The 26,525-nt window shown below is 38.0% G+C and overlaps 2 protein-coding genes across 2 annotated transcripts in view; both read right to left on the reverse strand.

Moving 5' to 3' along the window:
- Nucleotides 1–801: 801 nt before the first annotated feature.
- Nucleotides 802–18,509, reverse strand: ism1 (isthmin 1). The gene is made up of 6 exons (XM_048205440.1): nucleotides 17,299–18,509; nucleotides 9,434–9,649; nucleotides 6,791–7,064; nucleotides 4,813–4,956; nucleotides 4,597–4,686; nucleotides 802–1,990 (listed from the first exon to the last, which is right to left on the reverse strand). The coding sequence occupies exons 1-6, from the start codon at nucleotides 17,434–17,436 to the stop codon at nucleotides 1,473–1,475; spliced, it is 1,380 nt and encodes a 459-aa protein (XP_048061397.1). The 5' UTR covers nucleotides 17,437–18,509; the 3' UTR covers nucleotides 802–1,472.
- Nucleotides 18,510–21,916: 3,407 nt separating this feature from the next.
- Nucleotides 21,917–26,525, reverse strand: part of sptlc3 (serine palmitoyltransferase, long chain base subunit 3) — a 41,598-nt gene continuing 36,989 nt past the window's right edge. Inside the window, exons 10-12 of the mRNA XM_048205437.1 lie at nucleotides 25,455–25,590; nucleotides 23,976–24,105; nucleotides 21,917–23,230 (exon numbers count right to left, since the gene is read on the reverse strand). Coding sequence (XP_048061394.1) covers nucleotides 23,117–23,230; nucleotides 23,976–24,105; nucleotides 25,455–25,590 — 380 coding nt within the window. The 3' untranslated portion in view covers nucleotides 21,917–23,116. The remainder of the gene's footprint in view (nucleotides 23,231–23,975; nucleotides 24,106–25,454; nucleotides 25,591–26,525) is intronic.

The following is a 26,525-nucleotide window of genomic DNA, read 5'->3' on the forward strand; positions in this document are numbered from 1 at the left end:
TAAAAAAATCACAAGTGGGTTATAACTGGTGTGTTTTATGTCATAGATCAAAATGTGAAAATATTTAGAGGCTTTGTTAGCCACAGACCTTATTTCAGGCGATTTAGCAAAACAAACAAAAACACGTCATCTCTGAGGTACTCTATTGAAAGGTAGATTTAAAAATATATAAATTGCATATTTAATTTTTAACTTAACAAAAAACGTACCATTTATATATATATATATATATATATATATATATACATTTTGGTCAGTGAAAATCTTGAGCCCTGTTAATAGAAACTCATTTAGACAGTTACAAGTTACAAGAAACCATTTTAATTAAAGCAAAGTATCTACTCGGTTGGCATTATGTCACTGCAGAGGTCAAATGTTGGCCTGGGATTGGTCCAGCAACAGTGAAAACAGCACTGATACAAACAGGTGTGTTCTCAGACAAACTGAAGGGATGTTCTGAGGTTTCAGTGTAGGCCCGAAGAATGCGGCCTTCTATTCATGTGATTGCCTGATCATCGTCAGAGAAATCACTGAGGAATTTGAGAATATGAGCAAGCTTGCAAAAAAGACTTTGAGCCCCATTTAAAGGGGGAAGAGTATTTTGCATCAAACATCAAAAGCGGAGCTTAGGCCTGTTTCTGGATAGAGCTAATAGGAGTCTTGTGGAATGGCTTAAAGTGTTTAATATCTGAGGATGGATCTCATTTGACTATAACAGAAGGTGAAAGACCCTTTGACTTCAGCAGTTCCTATGGTATCATCTCCTGCAAGTTTAACACATTGAGAGTCATTTGGTGGTGCTGATGTTTAATGTGACATGGCCTATTTATTTAGCACTCAAAAATGCATCCATACATCGATATGCACAAACCCCTACCATTGACACATAACTATGACTCAATAAATACTTTGCAAAGATTATGCAGGATTTTTTGACTGTTTTGATTTTAGCAAAAAAGGAAAATTGATGCAACAGGATATTATATAGGAATTCTGTTCATCCAGCTAGACAAATATATGCATGTTTACACAGAAACCTGAATATTGTATCTGATATCCTTGAATCTGTCCGAGAATCCTGAGAAGACTGCATGTAGGGCATAATACAAGCATGCAAAAACACATGAAACTCTTGCTGTCAGCCGATCATTGGTGGGGTGATTCCTGATATGACTTCCCTTTAGTTTTTCCCTTTTACTCCTTATAAAAATTCAGACAGAATGGCAAATATGTTGAGAAACCCCCAAGTAATATAGATAAACAATACAAAGAGAACCATGATGAGTTACTTAGTATTATTCTTTCCACAAAAACACTATGAAAAGAGGTTCTGAGAGCAACCATATGAAGATCTTGTGTGCTTGTTGTAGACGGTGCTGTCTGTTTCTCATTGCAAGTCCTGTTCAAACACACAGCCAGTTTTCAACATGAGTTCTGCTTCTGTTTTAGAAGAAGCATCGCAGGTTTTCAGCTCAAAACTCTCTGGCCTCCTCAAACTGTTTGTAGTAGTCCTCATCCTGGGGGTTCTCCGCACATTTCTGTCCGTTATTGGGAGGGCGAGCCTGGTTGTAGCGGCTCCAGTCGCCTTTGCAGATGATCCATGGTAGGATGTCCACTTTGTAATGCAGGTCAGCGGAGAACTCCGTGCTGATGAGGTTGGGCGTACCTGCCCCTTTGCCTCGGGTGATGAGCTTCATGCTGTCGTCGTAGCAGCAATGTTGGGCCGCCAACGTGGTGGATTCCAGCGTGAGCATGGAGCGGATGCAATAGCGAGCAGTGGGTTTGTAGATCTCCAGCTTCTCCTTCGGCCCGCTTGCGTCCTTCCAGCGGAAGTTGCGCCTCGTTGTGGCATCGTGGACGTCTGCGGTGCTATAGGCCACCTCGGTTGGGTAAAAGCAGGGGCAGCTGGGTAGGTCGTTGGCCACTTTGCTCATGTATTTCTTGAGGAACTCACTCTTGCAGTTCATCCATCGCTCGCAACTGTCTGTATCTGAGGAAGAGTAAACAACATCACAATCAGTATCACACAGTTGTGTTTAAATGTGTAATTAACACTTTTCACATCTCTAATATCTACTATTAATAACTAAGAATGACATTTGTAAGGAATTTTATTGATGTGACAAAGATAGCACACCACACACGAACAGATTTTCAACCAGAGTCCCTACTGTGAACATGGGAAATCTCACAAAAAATTCTTGAGACTTCAGAATAAACATGGCGGATGATAGGCAGGAAGAAATTGCGATAGTGTTTGGAATGATTCTGACAGACAATTCAAGGGGGGAAAAAAAGGGTTTTCATGGAGACGGCAGGGACATGGTCTTTACTTTGTGCTGCGCCATGACTGCATTTGTTATGCTTCCGTCTTCTGTCAGCTCACTTTCTGATTGGATATTGTTTTATTTCACATGATAATTTCCAGAGCGTGTGCGCGTTTGTCCTCAGGGTTCCCCCCACACATCAGGATTTCTGATTGTAAATATTCAGCATGTTGAATATCTACGAAGCACGATCGCAGCGGCTCCAACATTCTTCTGAGCAGATTCAGTCAATCTTAACACCTCACACCACAGGAAAATCTGATAAGATAATCTGTAGAACCATCAAGATAATCGGGACATTACCTAGGATTGTCGAAAAGGGGGGAAATCGGCCCAAAATCAACCTGATTATTTTGTGGTGTGTACCCAGAATAACTACACTGATTTTAGTCTTCTTAAATTCAACGTATCACAGTGAGTTGCAAGTTGTATTTGTTTGATTCTCTAAAAAGAACCAGCTCATAAGAGCTCATTTGTTCGGGAATTGCTTAGACTTCTCTGGTTGCACTGTATGGTTTTAACTGCGTCCCAATTCAGAGGCTGCATCCTTCGAAGGCCGCATTCGAAGGCCGATTGCGTCACAGCGGCATGATGAAGGTTGTCCCAATTCGAAGGCTCCTTCAAATGCGGCCTTGAGATGCATCCTTCGTTTCCCGGGCAATGAAGGATACAACAGATGGATCTTTTGTGGCCTACCCTACCCCAGAATTCATTGCGTGCCATTGACAAGAGAATTTTTTTTTGAGCGAAATTGCTGGATTTCACTTTGAAATGTAAGTATTTGGTTTCAACTTACTTGAATAGTTGCACTGTATAGTTCTGATAAATTAAAAAGACTAAAGGTGGCATAGAATGTTTTTTTACAAGATGTAATATAAGTCTAAGGTGTCCCCTGAATGTGTCTGTGAAGTTTTAGCTCAAAATACCCCATAGATTTTTTTTAATTCAATTTTTAACTGCCTATTTTGGGGCATCATTAAATATGCACCGATTCAGCGTGCTGCCCCTTTAAATGCTCACGCTCCCCGCCCCAAGCTCTCAACTCTATAATTCATTGCATAAACAAAGTTCACACAGCTAATATAACCCTCAAAATGGATATTTACAAAGTGTTCGTCATGCAGCATATCCGATTATGTGAGTATAGTATTTATTTGGATGTTTACATTTGATTCTGAATGAGTTTGATGGTGCTCCGTGGCTAACGGGCTAAAGATAACATTACACACTGTTGGAGAGCTAATATAAAGAATTAAGTTGTGTTTATGAATTATATAGACTGCAAGTGTTTAATAATGAAAATAATGACAGTCTTGTCTCTGTGAATACAGTAATAAACGATGGTAACTTTAACCAGATTTAACAGTACATTAGCAACGTGCTAACAAAACATTTAGAAAGACAGTTTACAAATATCACTAAAAATATCATGTTATCATGGATCATGTCAGTTATTATTGCTCCATCTGCCATTTTTCGCTGTTGTTCTTGCTTGCTAACCTAGTCTGATGATTCAGCTGTGCACAGATCCAGATGTTAATACTGGCTTGTCTAATGTCTTGAACATGAGCTGGCATATGCAAAATTTGGGGGCGTAAATATTAATGATCCCGACTGTTACGTAACAGTCGGTGTTATGTTGAGATTCACCTGTTCTTCGGAGGTCTTTTAAACAAATGAGATTTACACAAGGAGGAGGAAACAACGGTGTTTGAGACTCACTGTATGTCTTTTCCATGTACTGAACACTTGTTATTCAACTATGCCAAGGTAAATTCAATTTTCAATTCTATGGCACCTTTAAAGTCATAAGACTTTAGAGTTGGTTCTTTTTAGTGAATCAAAACCATAGTGTGCAACTACTACAATGAACAAATCACACTAGTTGCATTGTATAGTTTTGATTAATGAAAAAGAACAAACTCATAAGACTCATTCTTTCAGGAATCAGATTACACACACCGACTGTCGCTATGGATTCAGTAGTGGCGTTGCGGTATGTAAGCAACATTTACCAATTCAAAAAAATATTATTTCTATTCTGACTATGGTTTTCCTACTTTTAGGGCAGTAAGCTAGTAGGTTGTAATGGTGTATTAGAAAGCTAAATTGTATTCCTGTCTTACCAAACGCCATCTCTCTGATTGAATATGGTATAATACAAGTTTTAAAAAGTTATATTATAGAGCTAGGAGCTTGTTTTGCTCACTTTGGGTTTTGGTTTTGTTACCCAGTTACCCAGGTGATGTTAAATTACAAAATAACTCACCAACTCCGAAGAGCTCTGTTGCATTAAACTCTTCAGTGCCAGCAAGCAGACTGACTTCTGTCGCTGCCGTCTTGAAAGCATCTTCAATCCCTGTGTATAAAAAAGTGCCATTAATGTTTAAGATCATCATTTGGCCGCATTTGCCACTTTGCAATCTATGTACAGGAGTTTTCTTGTATAACTTCTAAAGGATGATCCAAGGAAAGGCTGTCTTACCGGGGCAGCTGGGCATGTCACATGTCCGTGACTCTGTGGCCGTGCAGGCATAGCCACAAGACCTGGTTCGCTTCTGGTTGCCGTTTCCACAAGACACGCTACATGGTGACCAACCACTCCAGTCACCTTCCCCATCTATGTAATCTGTAATAGAGGCAAGAAAACTAAATTTCACACATTCACTGGCACTTGAGTGTTATGACATGACTTTAAGCACAGGTTTGTTGTACTTCTGTCCCACTGAGTCGATCTGATTCAGACCGTATGTTTCAAATACCTGAGGCGCTTAAACTCGGTCTGCTGGCCTATACCATTAGCATACCTCTCTAATTGGCTGATACACATGGGAGTGGGTGAATGAATGAGCCAAGTCTGCATACTTGTGCCAACTTCCATCTCCTTTTAAACAATGTACAAGTACTACTCTTAAATTTCTGATTCAGCGATGATGGGCGACCAAAACAGTTACTGAAGTATTGAGGTGGAGTATTTTAATGTGTTTTTCTGACATTACAATTTTATGACCTTTAATATAGTTTTATATCCTGACAATGGGCGTTTACAGTTGGTCTGTCAGACAAAAAGACATCTGCTTATGTTGGATTAGCATGAACTTATCGTACGCCAAAAGGAGGCCAAAACAATGCAGGAATTTGAATAATAATAATCTATTTATGTTTAATATCATTATTATTAATAATTTATTATTATTATTAAAGAAATTAATTGGTAGCCACAATTTATATGCAAAACTATTTTAGAGCATAAACAGTGGTCATTATTAGATTAGTAATAATAATAATAATGTTAGTTTTGTAAAGAAATTAATTGTATTTATATGCAAAGCTATTTTAGAGTATAAACTTTGATCATTATTATTTTTTTATAATAATATTATTAATAATAGTAGTATTTTACTTGTTATTATTTGTATATTATTATTATTTTTTTTATTATTATTTTTTTTTTAAATATTCATTCGTTCAGAAATTCTTTCATTCGGATAATGAAGGAAAAACATCCAAACCAAGGGTGTCTACTTTGAAAAAGCTAAATTATAAGAACATTTTGATTTGTTTAACATTTTATTTTGGTCATTACATAATTCAAACTTTTCTGGTAGTATATATATATATATATATATATATATATATATATATATATATATATATATATATATATATATACACACACACACACACACACACACACACACACACATACACAAACCAACCAAGCAACCACAATCTTTATCCACTCCCCCTGATGAGAGAAAAACAAAGAGCTTTGGTCTTAAAAAGACAACATTACTCTCAGCGCCGTCAAACCGCATGGTCACAGTTGAGTGCGGGCCAACTCACAGGCAACAACATGTCTGAAACCCACATGAGCCACAGTTCCCTACACACACCGCTAATGGAAAAGAATAAGCCAATCAAGAGCAGATATGGCAAACCCTCAGGAATGAGTCACAGCCACAACCGACCGTGTGTCATGAGGAAAATTTATATCGAGAATTTTTAGCCTTGGAGTGATACTACCTTAACCCGTTTATCAAAGCAAAAGCAAAAGCGTTTAGGCAAGTGGTGACAGGGTAAGAATGTGTTTGACAGGAAGTGCAGATTCTGACAGTAACACACATTCACTCATTTAGCTCCACTTCACCAAAAAAGACAGAAAGAGAGCTATTAGACTGGAGGAACAGATGCTCTGGATTCTCTCTTTCCTCCTTTGATGTTCAGGAGTGTTTTCTGTCACGGAGACAGACTCTGCCACACAGGAATCTGTCTGTTACAGGAAGCAATCTACAATCACAGACTCTATAAGAAGTGCCGTCCTTGTTGTAGTGACGGCGTAAATCATCTGACGTGCAAATGACAGATTCCATCACTTCACGGCAGAGCCCTATTTAAGCTTTGCAGAGCCCTTCATTAAGACAACAACTCATGATGCACTATAACACTCGTCTGTAACGTACCGTATTCTGTCTGTGTTCTGCTTCCCGTGCCGGCAGACCCTCTTCGCTCCCAGTCTCCCAGCGGTTTGAGGAAGTTGCTGTCCTCCGTGTTGCTCTCGTAGGGGTAATCCTGTTCATCGGGCACCTTTGGGGTAGACATGGAAGCTGAGGACGAGGAAGACGAACGCTGCCACCAGTTCCTCCAGTTAGGAGCCACCCAGCCAGGCTTGTTTTCTTTGCGCATTCCCTTCTCTGGCTCAGAAGCTTCCAGGCTGTCCACCACTTCTATGGTAACCTAAAAAGATTTTAAAAGATACTGACATAAGTAGTGCTTACTAAGGCAAACATTTCTATTATTATTATAGCTCAACCTTAAGGGGTCGAGCAATAATAATAATTCTGTCATTAATTACTCACCCTCATGTCGTTCCACACCCGTAAGACCTTCGTTCATCTTCGGAACACAAATTAAGATATTTTTGATAAAATCCGATGGCTCAGTGAGGCCTCCATTGCCAGAAAGATAATTAACACTTTCAGATACCCAGAAAGCTACTAAAGACATATTTAAAACAGTTCATGTGACTACAGTGGTTCAACCTTAATGGTATTAAGTGACGAGAATACGTTTTGTGCACCAAAAAATCTAAATAATGACTTTATTCAACAATATCTAGTGATGGCAGATTTCAAAACACTGCTGAAGCTTCAAAGCTTTATGAATTTTTTGTTTCGCATCAGTGGTTCGGAGCGTGTATCAAACTGCCAAAGTCACGTGATTTCAGTAAACAAGGCTTCGTTACATCATAAGTATTTCGAACTTTCAGTGGTTCACCACTGGGGGGCGTGACTTTGGCAGTTTGATACACGCTCCGAACCACTGATTTGAAACAAAAGATTCGTAAAGCTTTGAAGCTTCATGAAGCAGTGTTTTGAAATCGCCCATCACTAGATATTGTTGAATAAAGTCGTTATTTTGGGGGGTTTTTTTGGCGCACAAAAAGTATTCTCGTCGCTTCATAACATTAAGGTTGAACCACTGTAGTCACATGAACTGTTTTAAATATGCCTTTAGTAACTTTCTGGGCATCTGAAAGTGTTAATTATCTTGCTTTCAATGCAGGCCTCACTGAGCCATCTGATTTTATCAAAAATATCTTAATTTGTGTTCTGAAGATGAACAAAGGTCTTACGGTAAGTAATTAATGACAGAATTTTTGGGTGAACTAACCATTTAAGGTTAGGGATTTGAAGAAAATCCCAACCCCAAATATATATAAGTATATATATTCAAATGTATATATTTATTTTAATAATTCAGTAACATCAAAGTACTATGGTAGTACCATCTGATAATACCATCTGATCCAGCATGACTCCAACAATTTCCTTTTGTAAGAAACATTTCAAAACAGTAATTTCATGCTGTGCTATAAAACTAAATCAAACACTGCAGTCTGTATTGGTCCCTTTTATTGCAAATAAAATTTCCAATTTGTTTACTTGCACATGTTGAGAATAATCATACAGATCAAGGGTGTTTGTTGTACGGAGGGAACATCAAACAGTGAGGGGTAGTGTGATGTTGTGGCGGTCCAGATGGACGTTGGCTTAGGTCATGGTCATGCTCCATGACTCGCCCTGAGAGGCTGCCATTCTGCAGTGACACCCCCATCCCACACAAACACCACACAAGTAACACATGTGCCTCCCAGATTGGGGCAGGGGGTGGGCTTCCCCTCTCTAGCCTCTCTTTCTCTCGCTCTCTCCACCTAAACATCAAGTTCAAAGGGCCTCTCAGCCTCCTTAAGACCATGAAAGCCAGATGATGCTTTGGATCAAAGATACCCATGCCCACACACACCCCCAGAGCCTCACACACACATTCACTGCCATCTTAAGACATCGATACACTTTATTCTTTCTGCCATTCTTGGTCAAGACTCACATGTTTTTCCTTCTGATGTGAACCGAGCCCATGGTGGATTAGTTGGCGGCCGGTGCCATGCAGGTGTATGTGGTTACTGAGACTCGGCTAGGTGAATGTTAGAGGTTATGTGTGTGTGTGTGTGTGTGTGTGTGTGTGTGTGTGTGTGTGTGTGTGTGTGTGTGTGTGTGTGTGTGTGTGAGAGAGAGAGAGAAAGCGGGGGAGACCAAAAGGCTCTATTCTTGAAAAGAAGTGCTGATGTGCATCAGGGCTTTCTGCCACTTTTTCTTTGCCAAGATTTTACTTCATGTGCTTGGTCAGCCATGTCTCCTTTAAAAGTCTTTGTGTTTGTGCACAGCAAAAAATCATTTTCCTAATCATTATTTTGTCTATTACAAATAAACTTGCTTAAAAACTAGTTAAATTTATTTGAAAAGCAAAAAAGTGTAAAATAATCAGAGAATATATGGCCTTATTTTCTTATATTTAATTTACACAAGTTTATTAATCAGTTTATTTCTTACCTCATTGGCAAATATTTATTCTGTTACATTTGTGTGTTTTCTTTGAGTGGGGTAAGAAATAGATTTGGGGTAAGAAAAATAAAGTTCTCTGAAAAAGTTCTCTCTACTCAATTTGGCAATAAAAAATATGAATATATATATATATATATATATATATATATATATGATTTGGTAAATTTAAGGAAAACAAATTGAATTTCAGCTTCTTCTTACCTGTATGTTGGGGTTCTGCCCATTTATATCAGCTTTGGAAAGATCAGGGAAGTTCTGCAGGTCCAGCAGAAAAGCTCCTGGGCCGTCTCTCTGCAGGCTGCCCCCTGTCCCCTGACTCTGAGCCCAAGGCTGAGACGCTGGAATATGAGCCACTCGGGACTGTCTGTCACCCGGCCCCATCTGAACTGAGGAGCTGCTTTCTGCATTAACATTATTCTGCATGAAACAATAAGAGAAACAGTTGAATATTAGATGAATAGTTCTCAGTGGGTTTTGCTTCATTCTATTTAATTCATCATGTTAACTAAATATGGTTGGCTGCATTTTATTGATTGCATTTAGCATAGTTTTTCCTGCTGTCCAAACATGTGACCCAATTTTTTGTGACCCACCAGTCACAAACATTCAAGGACTTGAATCATTTTGAAAAAAGATAAATGTTAAAGGAAGCCATTCAGAGTGAATCATCCCTCTGTATATAATTCTTGACTCTTTGTTGTCACAGATTCAAAATTCTTCTCAATTATCCGCTTGTTTCCACCCTGACCTCGGGAGATGTTGTACAATTGATGTTAGCGTAGAAGTATATTTACATTGTTTAACTTCCCAACAAGGAAAAAAAGCAGCGTCACACTATAAATACAGATGAGAGTGGTTAAAAGTGCTCAACATCATTAGATTCATTATTCACTGGTTAAACTGGCAGAGGTCAGTTCATGACAATTAGAGGTCACCGTCAGCAGGAGCGCACAGTGGCAACACATACTTACTAGAAAACCTAACTATTTTACGAGGTGGTGATTTTATATGACTTTGTACAAAGACTATAGAATAACACAAGACGTGTCACTCGTATTGTTTTGAATGGGAGAAAGTGTAACGCGCAATATGGCGGAATAAGTCCCGCCTTCTAAACAAGAGCCAATCGCCGACTGGTAAAGTCATCGCGTCACTGCAGCAGCCGTTAGAAGCACCGGTTTCTATAGAAACAGTCAGACGCGCGCCTCTGAAACATGGCAGAAGAGACGCGCATTTAGGTCTGCGCATACCCATTATCCAGCCTAAAAAATAAGCGTTTGGATAAAACATTTATAAGACAGCTGTTGTCAGATTTCATTGGTGATTTCAAATATGAAATGTAATCGTAAGGTTGGCGAACAGTTTTGGAGAATTTGATGTTTCCCCATTCAAAGAGATGATGATGCCCAGGATGCCCGAGAGGCGTTTCAAAGATGGCCGCCGAGTGAAATGACGTGTCTTAATGAAAATGTAAGTAAACATGAAGGTTCTCTCCTAACCCCACTCCTAAACAACCACAAGTGGGGCAAAAGCATATTGTATTCGCCACCAATACACCAAAACATAAAATAGTTATAAACTGCCATGAGATTGTGTTGACAGTGGGTGATAGAATGGAATGGTGTTCCCTAGCTAGTTCAAGCTGGTCGTCTATGCTCATTCGCTGCTCTAGATGTTTGGTAAGATCGACTTGTTTTTGACCTGGTTGATCATAGTGGTCAACCTGGTTAGTGCTGGTAGACCACCTTGGACTAGTCGCAAACCTGACCTGGTTTCTCCAGCAGGGTTTGTTCATCAAATCTGTTCAGGATGTTCATCAACAAGACTTTATGATATAAACTTATCAACTGGCATGATCAGAAATGCTTAAAAAAATGACAACACTAGCATCTCTTTCTTTCCACCTGAAATGTGCGATTGCAACCTAGACGTCTTTAACACCCTTTTAGCCAGCCATATGTTCACGAAAAAGACCTTGAAGACTGAGATCAAGGGAAACAATACTGGTTTCATCCAGCTCAGCCCAGCACTGTTTGTTTACACTGACAGAGATTAGAGACATTAGCAGCTCCACTCACTCAATCTCACCTCAAATGGCCTAATTACCCACAGGTGCTACATTGCTCCTTATCACCCCATAATATAAACACACACACTAGAGAGACTTTCTGTGAATCTTGAGAGAGCACTATGATAATAGCCCATCATTTAAAGCTACGAGAGGGACAATTCACAAAAATCCTCATAAAAAAAAAAAGATTAGCCTACTGAACATAATTGGGTGAAGAGAAGTTACTTAACAGGTTAAAGGGACTGGGAAAAAATGGTCAAAATTAATTATTTTATTATTATCATTATTTATATCATTATTTGCTGTGCTCAATCCTTTTTTTCTTTTCTGTGGAACACACACAAGAATAATAATGATTGTAAGCTCACAAAAGCTGCATTTATTTTATAAAATATACAGTAAAATAAATATTACATTTTAAATATTTTAAAATTTAATTTATTCCTGTGATGCAAAGCTGAATTTTCAGCATCATTACTCCAGTCTTCAGTGTCACATGATCCTTCAGAAATCATTCTAATATGCTGATTTGCTGCTCAAGAAATATTTCTTATTATCAATGTTGAAATCAGTTGTGCTGCTTTATATTTTTGTGATATATTTTTTTTTTCAGAATTCTTTGATGAATAGGAAGTTCAAAATAACAATTTATTTGTTATAAATGTCTTTACTGTCACCTATTTAAAGTCCCCCTGAAATCAAAATTTAAGTTTTTTTAGCTTTTAGTGTGAATATGTTAGCCTTAAAGGGATAGTTCACCCAAAAATGAAAATTCTGTCATCATTTACTCAGCCTCAAGTTGTTCAAAACCTGTATAAATTTCTTTGTTCTGCTGTACACAATGGAAGATATTTTGAAAAAAGTTTTTAACCAGGCCGCTTTGGGGCACCATTGACTTCCATAGTAGGAAAACAATACTATGGAAGTCAATGGTGCCCCAGAACTGTTCAGTTTCCTACATTCTTCAAAATATCTTCCTTTGTGTTCAAGAGAATAAAGAAATTCATACAGGTTTGGAACAACTTCAGGGTGAGTAAATGATGACAGAATTTTCATTTTTGGGTGAACTATCCCTTTAAGGTTATGAATAAGCTGGTGTGTTCCAAAACAATGACAAAATTCGCATTTAGGATATATAAGCATTCAAAACTTACAGCCTCTCACTTCTGCTAAAATGGATCACGGATTTTCATGACATCACATCGCACTTCAGCTTCTCGTCAAATCTTCTGTCCAATCAAATGCTCTCTAGAATCTGAAGTCCCGCCCCTCCTACACTATCAACAGACACTGAAGCTGCAGTTGAAATCGGTCATTTGCTCACACATTTACTAGTTTCCACATGGTGAATGGCACATAGAGCACTATATAGAGAATAGGGAACGATTCAAGTGTAAATATGCTTTCCTTTGACGCAAATGAAGTCCGTTTTCGCATTAGTATCACATGAACCACCACAACGTGAGCACAGTCTGCTCTGGTCCAGAGACACGAGAGCACAGAGCGGATCATATGTGCGAGTCGGCACAGACAAGGTATCGGACCCATTTAAATTCTGCACAGAATGCTGTATATAAGCGATATACAGGACATTATGAGGAGAAACGGATAGAGATTAGAAGGAAATTAGAAGGTTTTACAGAGTATAACGGCTCTGGTGAGCTATAACATAAACTAAACGCTATTGGCTATTTCAAAAAAGGGGCGGAGCTGTTCAATATATCACCCTATCTTCCGGTTTCAGTTGAAATTACGTCAACACATTGAATAATGCTGCGCATTCCAAGTCACTTCAGTAGGCCTTTAATGTGTTCTTGCTGAATAAAAGAATTAATTTAAAAAAAAAATAAATCATACAGATTAGTACTGATCACAAACTTTTTAACGATTGTGTATATGTGAAGATTCTTGAAAAATTCAATTTTGTTTTCCTTAAAAATAACAGCATACATGTTTAAAACAAGTAAATCATGACAGTATTTTTTTTCAGTGAATTTTTCTTTAAAATTGGCATCATAAATGCAGTAAGCACAAATAATATTGACCATATAACCTCTGTTATGTTTCCTATCTTGAGCCATCTGTCTCAACAGAGTCTGAAAACAAAACTTCTGTCTTTTTTTATGAAATGTAAAAAAGATATTCTTTTGTAATTTTAAGGAGTTGGAAACGTCAAAAGCTGATAGCCTGGCTCCTGTCTTTTCTTGGATCAGGAGATGATTTCTGGCTACAGTCCTGCACTGTTCTACTCTAGAGCAGCTGAAATAGATAGAGAACGAAGCCCATATTGCAAAATTGTTGTGCGGCTTGCTGGCTGACAGAAAAAAAATATGCTTTTCCCTGTCAAAGAGGGTTGTAATTGTTTTCCCTTAAGACTGCCAAGGCATGTGTTTGCTGTCACATACACACAGAGGGGGCAATTACTCCACAATTGGACAGCTATAAGTAGCTTGTAATCATGCATACTGAGCTAGACAATAAGATCAAAGGGCACCATCAATCTTTTGTCTCTTTCTCTCCTCCCTCTCTCTTTCACTCAAGCCATTTTGTTTGACTGCCTGGGTGCAGAGAGTGCAGTGTAGTGTAGAATACATTTTGCTTCAGGTAAAGGGGGAAAAAATCATCCAGAGTTTTGGGGAAGCTACTTTGAAGCAGTTGTTTTCCAACTACTTGATTTTATAGTGGTTAAACTATAGGCAAGCTATCCTTTTGAAAAAGTAGTTAGTTATAGACTACTAACACTTCAATAATGATAATCAGACAACAGCTTTTCCAAACTGGTTCATTTAACTGGCCCACTCAAATGAACTGATTTATTAAGATGTGTTAAACTTCCCAAAACAACATTGGTACGCGAGTGCTAAATAATGAACAATATGCGGTTAGGTGTCTAATAGCATGGTGCTAATGGTTTGAAGCAATGTAATTTCATCATGCTTTGACAGAAAAATAGGCAAATTAAGAAATTGCAATGATCATCAGAGTAAACCACCACCTATGTCAATTCAAAATGGAGTCTGAGATATTGTAAACAACTGTAGCCATGACAGAACATTTTTACTGTTCCTACGAAGACATTACACACACCGTTCTTTAAACTGTATGGGCCTCTGACTATTAAAACAGACACAAGGGTGACATGCAGACGCCCCCATTACATTTCTGACTACTTCCACCTCCCGCTTCCTCTTCATTCCCTTTGCTTAAGAAGCATGACACCATTTCAATTGGGAGCCTCTCAGGGGGTCTTCCCAGGAGACTGAACAGGAAACGAAGGCTAAACACAAAGTGCAAAAGGCTTTTCAATGCAACACCTACATGAAGTAGAAAAATACTTGCTCTTCTGACTTCATGAGGAAATACCTCTTGTAGTCTGGACAATTACATAACCAAATATTCAAGTTTGCCAAGAACCAAAATGTAAATTCTTAAGGATTGGGCATTGAGCACTAATTGGGACATGCATAAGATATTAAAGGGTTAGTTCACCCAAAAATGAAAATTCTGTCATTTATTACTTACCCTCATGCCATTCCACACCCGTAAGACCTTCGTTAATCTTCAGAACACACATTAAGATATTTTAGTTGAAATCCGATGGCTCCGTGAGGCCTCCATAGGAAGCAATGGACACTTCCTCTCTCAAGATCCATAAAGGTACTAAAAACATATTTAAATCAGTTCATGTGAGTACAGTGGTTCAATATTAATATTATAAAGTGACGAGAATATTTTTGGAGCGCCAAAAAAACTAAATAACGACTTATTTAGTGATGGCCGATTTCAAAACACTGCTTTAGGAAGCATCGGAGCATAATGAATCAGTGTGTCGAATCTGCTGTTCGGAGCGCCAAAGTCACGTGATTTCAGCCGTTGGCAGTTTTACACGCGATCCGAATCATGATTCGACACACTGATTCATTTGTGCTCCGATGCTTCATGAAGCAGTGTTTTGAAATCAGCCATCACTAAATAAGTTGTTATTTAGTTTTTTTGGTGCTCCAAAAGTATTCTCGTCACTTTATAATATTAATATTGAACCACTGAACGAACATGAACCGATTTAAATATGTTTTTAGTACCTTTATGGATCTTGAGAGAGGAAGTGTCCATTGCTCCCTATAGAGGCCTCACGGAGCCATCGGATTTCAACTAAAATATCTTAATTTGTGTTCTGAAGATTAACGAAGGTCTTACGGGTGTGGAACGGCATGAGGGTGAGAAATGACAGAATTTTCATTTTTGGGTGAACTAACACTTTAAGGATTCTTTTTAGGGAGTTTTTTTCTACTTGTTTTGAACATAAGTGATAAACAATGGAAATAAGACAAAATCTATTTATATTCAAGATACATTCTTTAAAAAAAAATCCCAAATATTTCCACAATTTTGCTTAACGTATGGATTTTGACCCTATGTCTTACTGGATCTCACTGAATCATTGTGAGAAATATTAAGGTATTAATGTATCAATTATTATAACTGGAACAATATGATATTTAAATTAATTTCTGTTAATTATGTTATTTATTTGTAGAGATTAAATTATAAAGAAATTATAAAACAGGCTGTGGCCAATAGGAATATTTAAAGATTTGCAGGTGCTAGTGGTTCTTTTACTGTATCTGTGAATTTGAGATCAGAAGCTGCCAGTGAAGCTTTTTTGTCATCACTAAACTCCACTTCCTCCATCCCTCACTGCTGCCCGAACTCCCCTTAAACCTGGTTACGTTTGACACATTCTATGTACATTCCAGACATATTTCCAACAGCCGTGCATGTCATAAATGTATTCAGAGAAAAGCGAGTTCTGTCCCAAGACTCTCCACACAAAACCACAGACTTGACCTCCAGGGCAAAACTGTAATGACTCACCCGGGATTCATTCGCTTCCTTTAGCCACTGACTGTAGCAAAACTAGTGAACAGACTGTTGAAATACAAACTTTCAGCTTTCAGCTTTTGCCAAACAGCTGTTGGAGAACAACATAATAAAGCCATCATTTAACTGTTCACCTGAATCACATTGCTGCTGTTCCTCTACAAGAGAGCCACCATAGTGGATAAACACACATTCATCATGGTGTTATGCCAATGTTTGCAGACTGACAAAGGCATCTTGGTGTCATGCTAAAAATACATCAAAAAGCTAGCCGCAGGGTTTTTAATGCACCCAACAAAGCCCTGTTGATCTCAAACCCTTCTTGACCCCAGGGTCTGGTCTCTGGGAGCACTGCACTTGCTCCGTAAACAGATGGCAGAACACTTTAAGCTGAAATCTGCACAGACTCATTAAAGCCAGGCTAACAACACTAAAGGACAGTCTAAACTGAGAATGTTTTCTGTAACCCTGAAAGTCACCCTGCTTACAATGTATTGAATGCATACAGTCTATATTTGGCTTTCCTGGTCTGATTGTATACTGTTCTTTTTTTCATCTTTGGCAAATGCACAGTTAGAAGCAATAACATATTAACAGGATGCTTGGGTGACACTGATGGACCAGTGGTGATATGATAGCCTGCAGATTGTGAACTGGAGGGAAAGAGACCATCTCTGACCCTGGCTGCACCTCAGTTTGAACTATGCCATGTGAAAGCCACCTGACTATATACAAAATAATGCACGAATCTGTGCAACATCACAAATAATGATGTTAAGGTTGAAGTTTTGCATATTCTATTAATATCTATCTATAATATCTATCTATAATATATATATATATATATATATATATATATATATATATATATATATATATATATATATATATGATTGGAAATAATAACTATATAAACTATATAAATAAATGAACAAAAATAAATTAGGAATGATATGAAAAATAAAATGAAAAAATAATGTTACAATGCAATCTTAATGGTCAACAAATAGACTTAATTTTCTTAATGCAAAAATATAATTTGTTTTTGTTTTGTTTTTTTGGAGTGAAATGTGACCTGGACATGTCACGCGTAATAGAATTAGAATAAACTCACCTCCGCCACCCGCGAGTCCTGCTCCGAACTCATAGTGTCATTTCCGTGCTGCAGCGGGCTGCTCCGCAACACCGTGATGTGTAACGTCAGAAGAAGGAGTCCCAACACCAACAGCAGCTCCGCCGCCAGCCGCACCATCCTCTTCACTCGAGCGCTCTTAGGACCCTGCGCCGCCGCCGCTGCCGGGCTTCCGCTGCCGCCTCCTGCCGCTGCAGACACTCCGATCTCCGGATCCGCCGCGGACGAGGAGCCGCCACACCACTGCGGAGCCACCTCGGGGTCCAGAACAGCAATACTCACGGGAAAAAAAAAGGATCTCGAAGAAGCCCAATCACTCCACGTTTAAAAACTAGTCAGATCAATGAGTGACCTATAGCTCCTGGCCTTAAAAATTGTATAATCCTGAAGTCCAAAAAGAGCGTGAATTACTTTTAAAAAACACAAACGCAAGTCCCACAAACTCCAAAACTTTGTACCATTCCATTGAGGTATTTACACTTCTTGTAACATTAATATAAAATACAAAACAAAAGGAACATATTATATGTGGAGAGAAGACGTTTTACTTCTTCAGTGAGGAAAAACTGGAGTTTTACTTGTACGCAGGTAAATCAGGTACATTGGCACAACAAGTCTGAAACCCTGCAGCATTCTTATCTTTGAAAATAATAAAATTAAATAAAGAAATAGAAAAAAACTCTCCAGCTCAAACAAATTCAAATTCTCTTAGTCTGTCCTTCACGTCTAATATAAAACTTGTGGTTTGGGTACATTGTTGCGCTCCGGTGGGTTGCGCAAAGTGCTGTCATCCTCTCCAAACGCCAGTGTGTCCTCAGGGATGAAGTGTAGTTCACTATAAGCCCATCTTCAGTGTGATCAAGATCCAAAGTTCCTCCTCTGACTAACTCATCTGAGCTCTGTCCTCTGGAGGGTGTATGAGCCGCTCTTGCGCAAGAGTATCCATACACACCTTCTGCGTAAAAGCGCGCTGTCAAATAACACACGACACCACAACTCAAGACTAGTGTGTGTGTGTGTGTGTGTGTGTGTGTGTGTTCCCTTCTGTCGTTGTGAGTCTTTAGTCCAGCACAAACACAGTTAGACTCGTGCCCACGAAGCCTTTGGTGTTTTTATATCCCCCTCTTCTTTTGGTTTGCTGTCACCTCCCCTCCCCACCGAATTAACCCTTCATGTCCCAAATGCCTTTATCTGTCCTGTTGATCTGTTGTGAATACAGTGGTAATGGAAAAATAGATATGAAATAGTTGCTGTAACATATAGCTTATTATAGCATATAATTATAGCATATAGCAGTAGTACTAAAAGACTATATATATATATATATATATATATATATATATATATATATATATATATATATATATATATATATATATATATATACGCAAGTAAATCAGGTACATTGGCACAGTAAGTGTGAAACCCTGCAGCATTCTTATCTTTGAAAATAATAAAATAAAATAAAAAATTGAAGAAAAAAACCTCTCCATATATATATATATATATATATATATATATATATATATATATATATATATATATATATATATATAGGAAAATGTGTCCCAATCATATACATATACAACATGACAAATTCCTTGCTTTTTTGCTTTCAGACCATATCTGAATTTTTTGTGAAACCATATCATATGAAAAAAAGCCTGTATTTTCATTTAAAAAGCTGTTGACTGTCTTGATTAAATACAAAAATATTAATAATTTTGACAATCTATTTAACTAAGTTTTTTTGTATAAATAAATACAAAACCAAAACAATATACAAAGTTAAATTTTGTGAATTGTGTCCTTCATTTTGAGCAAGCTATTTGAAATCAACATCAGTAAATACTGCTAGACAAAACAAGACTCAACTCTACATCGTTTCTGCAAAATACTTCAGAGCGATTGATTTAATTTCTAACACTAATTAAAATTGATTAATGGGTTGTAGTTTGTAAAATCCTATAGGCCTTGCCTTTGTTTGAGTGATTATAGTGCTAATGATCTTATCATAGATTCTAAGTTGAGAGGTGACGTAACAATATGAGGGTCTCATTCCCTCCTCCAAATTTCACACTTTCAGGAATGTGAGGATGAAGGGGATGAGGTGTGTCATGATTTGCATTTGTTTGTTCTTCATGGGTCGTCTGAGAGCACACATCAAAAAGTGTGACAAATGTTTTAGCTCTTGTCCAGAACTTGTGTATTGGTTGGTTCAAAGGGGTAGTTGAACTTGGAAAGATGTTTGTTTGGACTGTCTACCTTCTTATTAAGCATACAAATCTGCATGGTGTGTGGTATGCAGAGCTAAATAGTTATTTTATACTTCACATCACAGTAACATTTTTAAAGTGATCCTATAATTCATTTGTCTAGAACACAATGCTTATTTAGAAAGGACTAAGAGGAATCTACAGTCGTGGATACACTGGCAGGGCTCAGAATACCTTTGCAGTTAGAGTGGCACACAGTCTTGCAGTTTCAAAGGGCGGATGAGCCAGCTCATGGGGCCCTTTTGCTGATGGTCAATGCTAAGACAGATGTTTTCTTGGAGCAGCACATTGCTGTGTTGGTAGCAAAAGAGATGGAAGGAGACTTGACATCTGTTCTCCAGACCGACTAGACCCTCTGACACACAGGGTGGGGGTAAACTGATGGAGAGAGGCCCGTCCTGTTGCGTGTGCATGTGTATTTGTGCTCTTCTGTGGAAATGTGTCTGTCCTTGATTTTCCTATAAACAAGACATTTTTCCTATGTTGGGGTGTTACAATTCCCTAATGATAGAAATCAAAGATTAAGTAATTAATCTGGGTTTACAAACCTTGCAGAAGTGATAGCTCATGAGTCGTCCTTTGAAAGGTTCAAACTTTTCAGTTGCTGGCCTGATCTTTTACCACTACCCCGCAGCACCTCAAAGACAATGGTAAAAGCTGGATTTCTGTAAATCTCAACAAGGATTTCTTCATACCGGGGTCAGATATTAACAAGAGTGGGTGAAAATGTTACTGAAAGTGACAAAAATGCCCTGGACATTTAAAATGCCTCCACAGATTTAATCTGAATATATTATTCTTCTAGGCTAATCTAGTTGTGGCTTTTGTGCCTCTGCAGACATTGTAGTGACCCATAGTTGTCAGACTAGTTAGAAAATGTGTAGCTAATATGAATGTTAAAAACATGTTGAAAAATGGAACAATGATTACATCAAAATCTACAAAATCTGATAGATTTGTATTATCTAATGTAATTAAAAATGTAAAAATCCATCTCAAATGTTGTAATTTGTGCATTATGGCTACTATTTTCTGATTTTTATGTTATAAATGATTTAAGTGATGAATTTATTATTATTTTATATATACAGTCATGTGCAAAAGTCTTAGGCCACCACCAGCTTTGTTGTTTTAGCAATGTTTAAATGACCATATTTTTTTTTTTTGTCTTTATTACAGAAAATTTAGGAAATATGTACAAAAATTCAAAACAAAATTACTTCTTTAAGCAAAAATCAGTATTTAGTCAAGGAGGTCTTCTTCCATTTTCTCAAAGAAGAAAATCTGAAAAAAACTTCTCTTATTATTTTGAAAGTTTTCTTAGCCTACCAGTCCTTTTCCATTCCATTCCTATAGAAGTAATTTTTTTTCCTTCTGTTTTTTAATACTGCCTACAAATTTCCTATATTTTTTGGTTGTACTCTAATAAAGAGACTGAGAAATAATTATATATGGTCATTATCGTTGCTAAAACAACATCTAATTGTGGCCTAAGACTTTTGCACAATACTGTACATATATACACACACATATATGAAAGACAAAGAGACACCCCAATAAAAGTTGAATAAATAATAAAAAAAAAAAAGCCTCTGAAAATCAATTCCACAGGGCTAAATTATTCCTGACAGGTAGAGGAGCTCTTACACTATGGGCATGTCTTTAACATCACTTATAGTAGCACATTATTGGTATATAAATGTTGTTTTCCATCTATTTATGAATGTCTTCCAGTGCAACAATTGCCCCACATCGCATTTCTCTAAAACAGAACCAAAACACGCATTGTCCAACGAGCCTAGTATCCGAGACATCCCACTCGTTTCTCACCTCACCCTTGAGAAATTTTCATCACTATGGTGTTGGTATTCTTAAAATAACAAACATTGTTTCAAACATGAGTAAAACAAGTGCAGACTAGACTCCATCTGTCTGCAGCATTTACTATCTGTCTTGATTCCTCCCAGCATTAATCAAGCGGTTACCCCACACCTGCGGAATGTGCATCTCTGTACTAATTGCTAGTTTTAGGTGAATATTGGCCTGAGCGCAACATAGTTGGCATGTAGAGCTCCAGCATTCAGACAGAGCTTTTGGGTCTCTTTCAAATGTAACAATTAAGTTTTGTTTCATTCAAAGCAAAGAGCTTGGTAAAACATGTGCAGACACTACTATTTGTTATCACAAATATCATTTTGTAGCAAATGAATCAAAGAGGTAATTACTATATGCTTTGGTGTTTACTGTGGTAAATAAAGTTTCTATAGAGACCATCTAAATGTAGAAAACATATCATAATAAGGATGGAAATCTTCTGAGCCTGATTCCTCAATGATTCTGGTTCTTTAATGGGTCAATTTTGACAAAGAAATAGTTGGAACAGCATAACATAAAATAACATAGTAAACTGTACGTTTGACTCAAAAGAGTCATTCGTTTTGGAATGGGTCGGACTGCAGTCGTTGTGATGTTCGTTATTGATTCACAAAAAAGAACCAAGTCTATTAGAGAATCAAGAGTACACTGGTCACACTGTAGGTTTTTGAGTCATTAAAAAGAACCGACTCTTAAGAGTCATTACCTCAGGAATCAGCCTACACTGCATGCAGGTCTGGTGTTTATTGAAGCGTTTCTGAATTAGAACTGATTCTATGGCTCTCAATCCTAGTTATGATCAAACTAAATGAGTGAAAAAAATCTAAAAAATCTAAAAAATCTAAAATCCTGCAAATGAACAGAAGTTCTGCATCAAACAAATGGCTACCAGTTTCTGTTCAGTTACAAACAAATGACATGAAATTCTTTTAAACATTTCAAGAAAACATTTGATTTACAAGTACAATCAGTCCATAAATGTATTATTATTTTATAATCATAAGTAGTTTCCTGCACATTAAAAAAATAAAAATAAATGCCTGACCATTTAAATTAGAAGGACTGGGATCTGCAAGATGCAATGCATGAATGTTTAATGACTGTGAATGAGCTGAACTGGGTCTACAACGCCCAGCCTCGTTCAATCTCTTTCAATCAATGTACTTGTGGATCACACAAACACATAATCCAGCACAGAATGAAGGTCTTTCATCAGTCCATCTTAGCAGCAGGATAAAAAATGGGGCCACTTCAAGGGGTTTCTTATCCGCAGCTAGAGTTTTGATGTAGGTCAGTGTTAAGGGAGTTAATTGTTTGATATATTTAGAGCAGCTTTTGATATATGTTCTATAAACACAGCCGTCGCGGCCCCTCCCTTTTCCCCACAACCCCCTGAGAAAAAAATCATTTAACAAACTTCACAAAACTGTGAAACAGCAGTTAAAAAACAATTAAATATCATTTTACAATATATACATATAACAGTCCATGCCTTAAATGAGGAAGAACTATAAAAGCTATTACAAACACTGCACAATTTTTGGAGGAAAAGCAGAACTGTGAAACAGCAAGACGCTTTTCTGCTAAAAATGACTTTGACAATGAGGTGACCTTGTTGGCAACACACTCACAGTGATGAGAGTGAATGATCAACTGTCCAGCTCAAAGTCCGTTTCATCGTACAGCTCTGGCCGATGAGAATGTCTGTGACGAGAGAACTTCACCCTGATGTAGTCTCCGAGTTCATCGAGGCTCTGGAGAACCTGGGAGGAGATGAGGCTATTCAGTGAGGCTACGTGAGATAGCTCAGAGGTTGCTATTTTCAAGTTTTTTTTTTGTTGGGAACATGCCCAAGAATAATTTTTTAGCTTCTGTGGCACTTTCAGGTGGTATGTTTGAGGCATTAAAGTGACTTTGAATAGTTAAAAACATTTGTTTAGCAATTTAGGACTCCATGAATAAGCTCTGCCTTCACTTTGGCTCAAAAAGCTTCCTTTTAGAGATTTATTAGTTATCATATCGATTCATTTGAGATATTTAATTGCATGCTCATTTACCCCTTTTTTTACATTTAGAGTACATTAACCATCATCTAATGCTTACTGAAATAAGCATTAATCTTTAATGCTTTAAGTTCATCTTTAATAACACTAATCATTTATTAACACTGTTAAACGTAATCATGAAGAAATCTCAAAATTCAATATCTCCTTTTCAGACTGTACATTGTAATGTTGGGATTATTAATATCAGCCCCAAAAAATGATTTTAATCTGTATCACACAGAATTTGTATATCAGTCTATCCCTATATAGAAATATACTGAATTTTCAGCTTTTTAAATAGTTTTTGATTCATCTGGTCTCTGAACACCCATTTTCATTTCACTAGACTAGTCTAACACTAACATTGTAAAGTAAGTCTAAGTGTTGGTAAGAAAAAAAAAAAAAAGAATCCCAAAATAGAGACAGATATGTCTGTGGGATGTTGGGTGCCGTAGTTTATTACCTTGTCGAGCATGTCTTTGGTATGGGCGGCAGACACACAGAAGCGAGCTCTGGCTTCTGTAATGGGTGTAGCCGGGAAACCTACAACCACAACACCGATCTTCCTCTTCAACATGGCCCGTGAGAACGCCCTGTGTGCAGACGATGAACAACTTTTTGGCTTATCATCACTATGGGTTTTAAATGAACATTACACACACACACACACACACACACACACACACACACACATTCACAAACAAGTGTACTACTGCCAAACTGTCAAATGTTCTAGAACAGCTTGCAGTTTCAATTTTAGTCAAGTATGATATGAAGTCAAGATTGATGGTATTGACGTTTTTCACACCTACCCTGAAAGCAGTAGATGCATTTCTATTGCTTGTTTCTTCCAAACCTTTTATGCACTCAAGTTTCCAAAAGTTGTCAATGCTCTTAGTATGACAACCTTCATTACAAACTGAGGCTGTTATTAGATATCACATGGTCATAGACAAGTAATCGCCTGTCTTTTAGCACATCTAGACCTCAAAGTAGAAACATTATGCAGGGTAAAGCTGTTGAGATTCCCATTCAGAGTTTGCACTGTCTGCTACCTTTCCTCACCCTTTGAGTGAAGGGAAATCCATTGTAAACCGCACAGCTGGACTGTCATTTGCATTAGCCAAGAGGGAGAAAAAGAGGTGGATTGACAAGGAGAGAAAGGCAAAGGGAAAGGTATAATGGAGGAGGAAAAGATTGAGAGCGAGAGGAGGAGAAAAGGCCTCCACTTTGTCAGCAGAGACGACAGCATTGAGAGAACAGAGCGGCGACGGAGAGTGAATGCTGGATTTAAAAGGCCTCACAGCTGCCGTCGTCTTTGTTGGTGTGCCAGGAAGCTGTTATCTTTGGAGGAGTCTGAAACGCCTGTGCAGTGATGAGCCTCTCGCATGTCATGTTTTCTTTCTGCCTCTCTTGTTTTTTTCCTCACCACTGATTCATGGATCAACTAGACCATCCAAGATGGCTACGGTCCAACGTCTTCTTGAAAAGACCACATCGCCTTCTTTGGATTGACCATTGGAGATGACTGCGGCTTTTGTTGTGGTGTCCTCAAGCAGTCAGGACATTTTCCACATGGCATTCAAAGCTATCACCTTTGTAACCCATGTAAGCCTTGCATTGTTGTTTTATTGGCAGCCCGAAATGTGGGCAGGTTCACAAGTTCAAAGGAGGATTACTGTAGTGTCCAGACAGTGGAAACTGTTCTTAAATCACAAAGAAGATGCACAGACGTGAAAAAGCTCACAAAGAAACGTAATGTTTTGCTTCTTGCTGGCCCAGTGATCTAAGCTGAGTTTTCAAATGGACTAAATAGGGTTTGTGTAAATGCGAGCCCGGAGATGCTTTTGTGTAAACTGACGCTCTTTTATACATGTTGTGTGAGTTGGACGCTGCTAGAATCTGTAATCCAAACGGGTTGCTGGCTCGGGGAGCTGCTTACCCAACTTTCCCAGGTAGATAGAGCAGGAGCGGAACCACTGGAGAGTCCTGGTTGCCGTAAATGATGAAGCCCATCTCCTTCAGCCGAGATCTGAAGTAGCGCGTGTTCTCAGCCAGCTGCCGAACTCTTCGCTGGCCTGCGGGGGAGAAGCAGACAGAGCCGTCATCGAGGAGAATTTGTTAGCTTTCATTGGAAGAGGAGAGACATAAATGGGAGTCTACAATAAAGTAAAGGTCATGATTTACAACAGAGCAACTGTAGGTCAAAAGGAAAAGTGCAAATTATCTCAAAGTGCAAATAATCTCAATCCTCCACTGGGACTGTATTTGAAGGATTTGATTGTACTTTGATTGTACTTTGATGAGAGGGATACAGGCTATGAAAGTATTGGTTACAGTAGATGTTCTGCATTTATTTATAGACAGATTACTAACTACTTTGGACTAGTAAAAAAATGGCAGTGGTCAAAGAAGAAATACAATGAAACCAACAAACAAAGAACCATGAAAGTCAAATAAAACTGTTACTATAATCAAGTGGCTGAGCCATATTTTGTACTGCCATAATCAATAATTGTAATGTACAATAGTAAATGATTTTAAGACATTTCTAACCTTAATGTTTACATTTCTATTTTGACTTTGAAAATTCAAAATCTCCACTAAAGACCTGGTCACATTTGCATAAACACAACCACTATGTTGAGACATTTTAGCTGTTTTTCCACCATTGGGCCAAACCATTTTCATTGCTTAACCATTCCATTCCATCGGTATGAATATGGTTTCATTTTTCGCTGTGGGGCTGATAACAGAGCTCTTTTGAATACATTACAAGTGCATCAGAAGTTGCTAAGGTAACGCAAGTCCGCATAATGGAGGTTGATCAGATATTTCTTTAATTTTTTTAAAAATGCATTTACTTTGTTTAAATAGCGCACTTGGCCAGCTAGAGAAACTTGTAGACAGGCAACAGATAAGAGACCAGTCCTGAGTGGCGACGTCAATACATGCATTCTACCGGTGCGGTTCATAATCGTGCCATGCCGAACCAAGCTCAAGTGGAAATATA

This window comes from Megalobrama amblycephala, linkage group LG10 (genome assembly GCF_018812025.1).
Source record: "Megalobrama amblycephala isolate DHTTF-2021 linkage group LG10, ASM1881202v1, whole genome shotgun sequence".
Classification (NCBI taxonomy): Eukaryota; Metazoa; Chordata; class Actinopteri; order Cypriniformes; family Xenocyprididae; genus Megalobrama; species Megalobrama amblycephala.

Coding starts and splice junctions, on each gene's coding strand:
- ism1 (XM_048205440.1), bottom strand. CDS start 17,436: ATGGTGCGGCTGGCGGCGGAGCTGCTGTTGGTGTTGGGACTCCTTCTT. Junction 7,065..9,433: donor GGCAGAACCCCAACATACAG/GTAAGAAGAAGC, acceptor AAATCTTTTTAG/GTTACCATAGAAGTGGTGGA. Junction 4,957..6,790: donor CAGAACACAGACAGAATACG/GTACGTTACAGA, acceptor CCTCTATTACAG/ATTACATAGATGGGGAAGGT.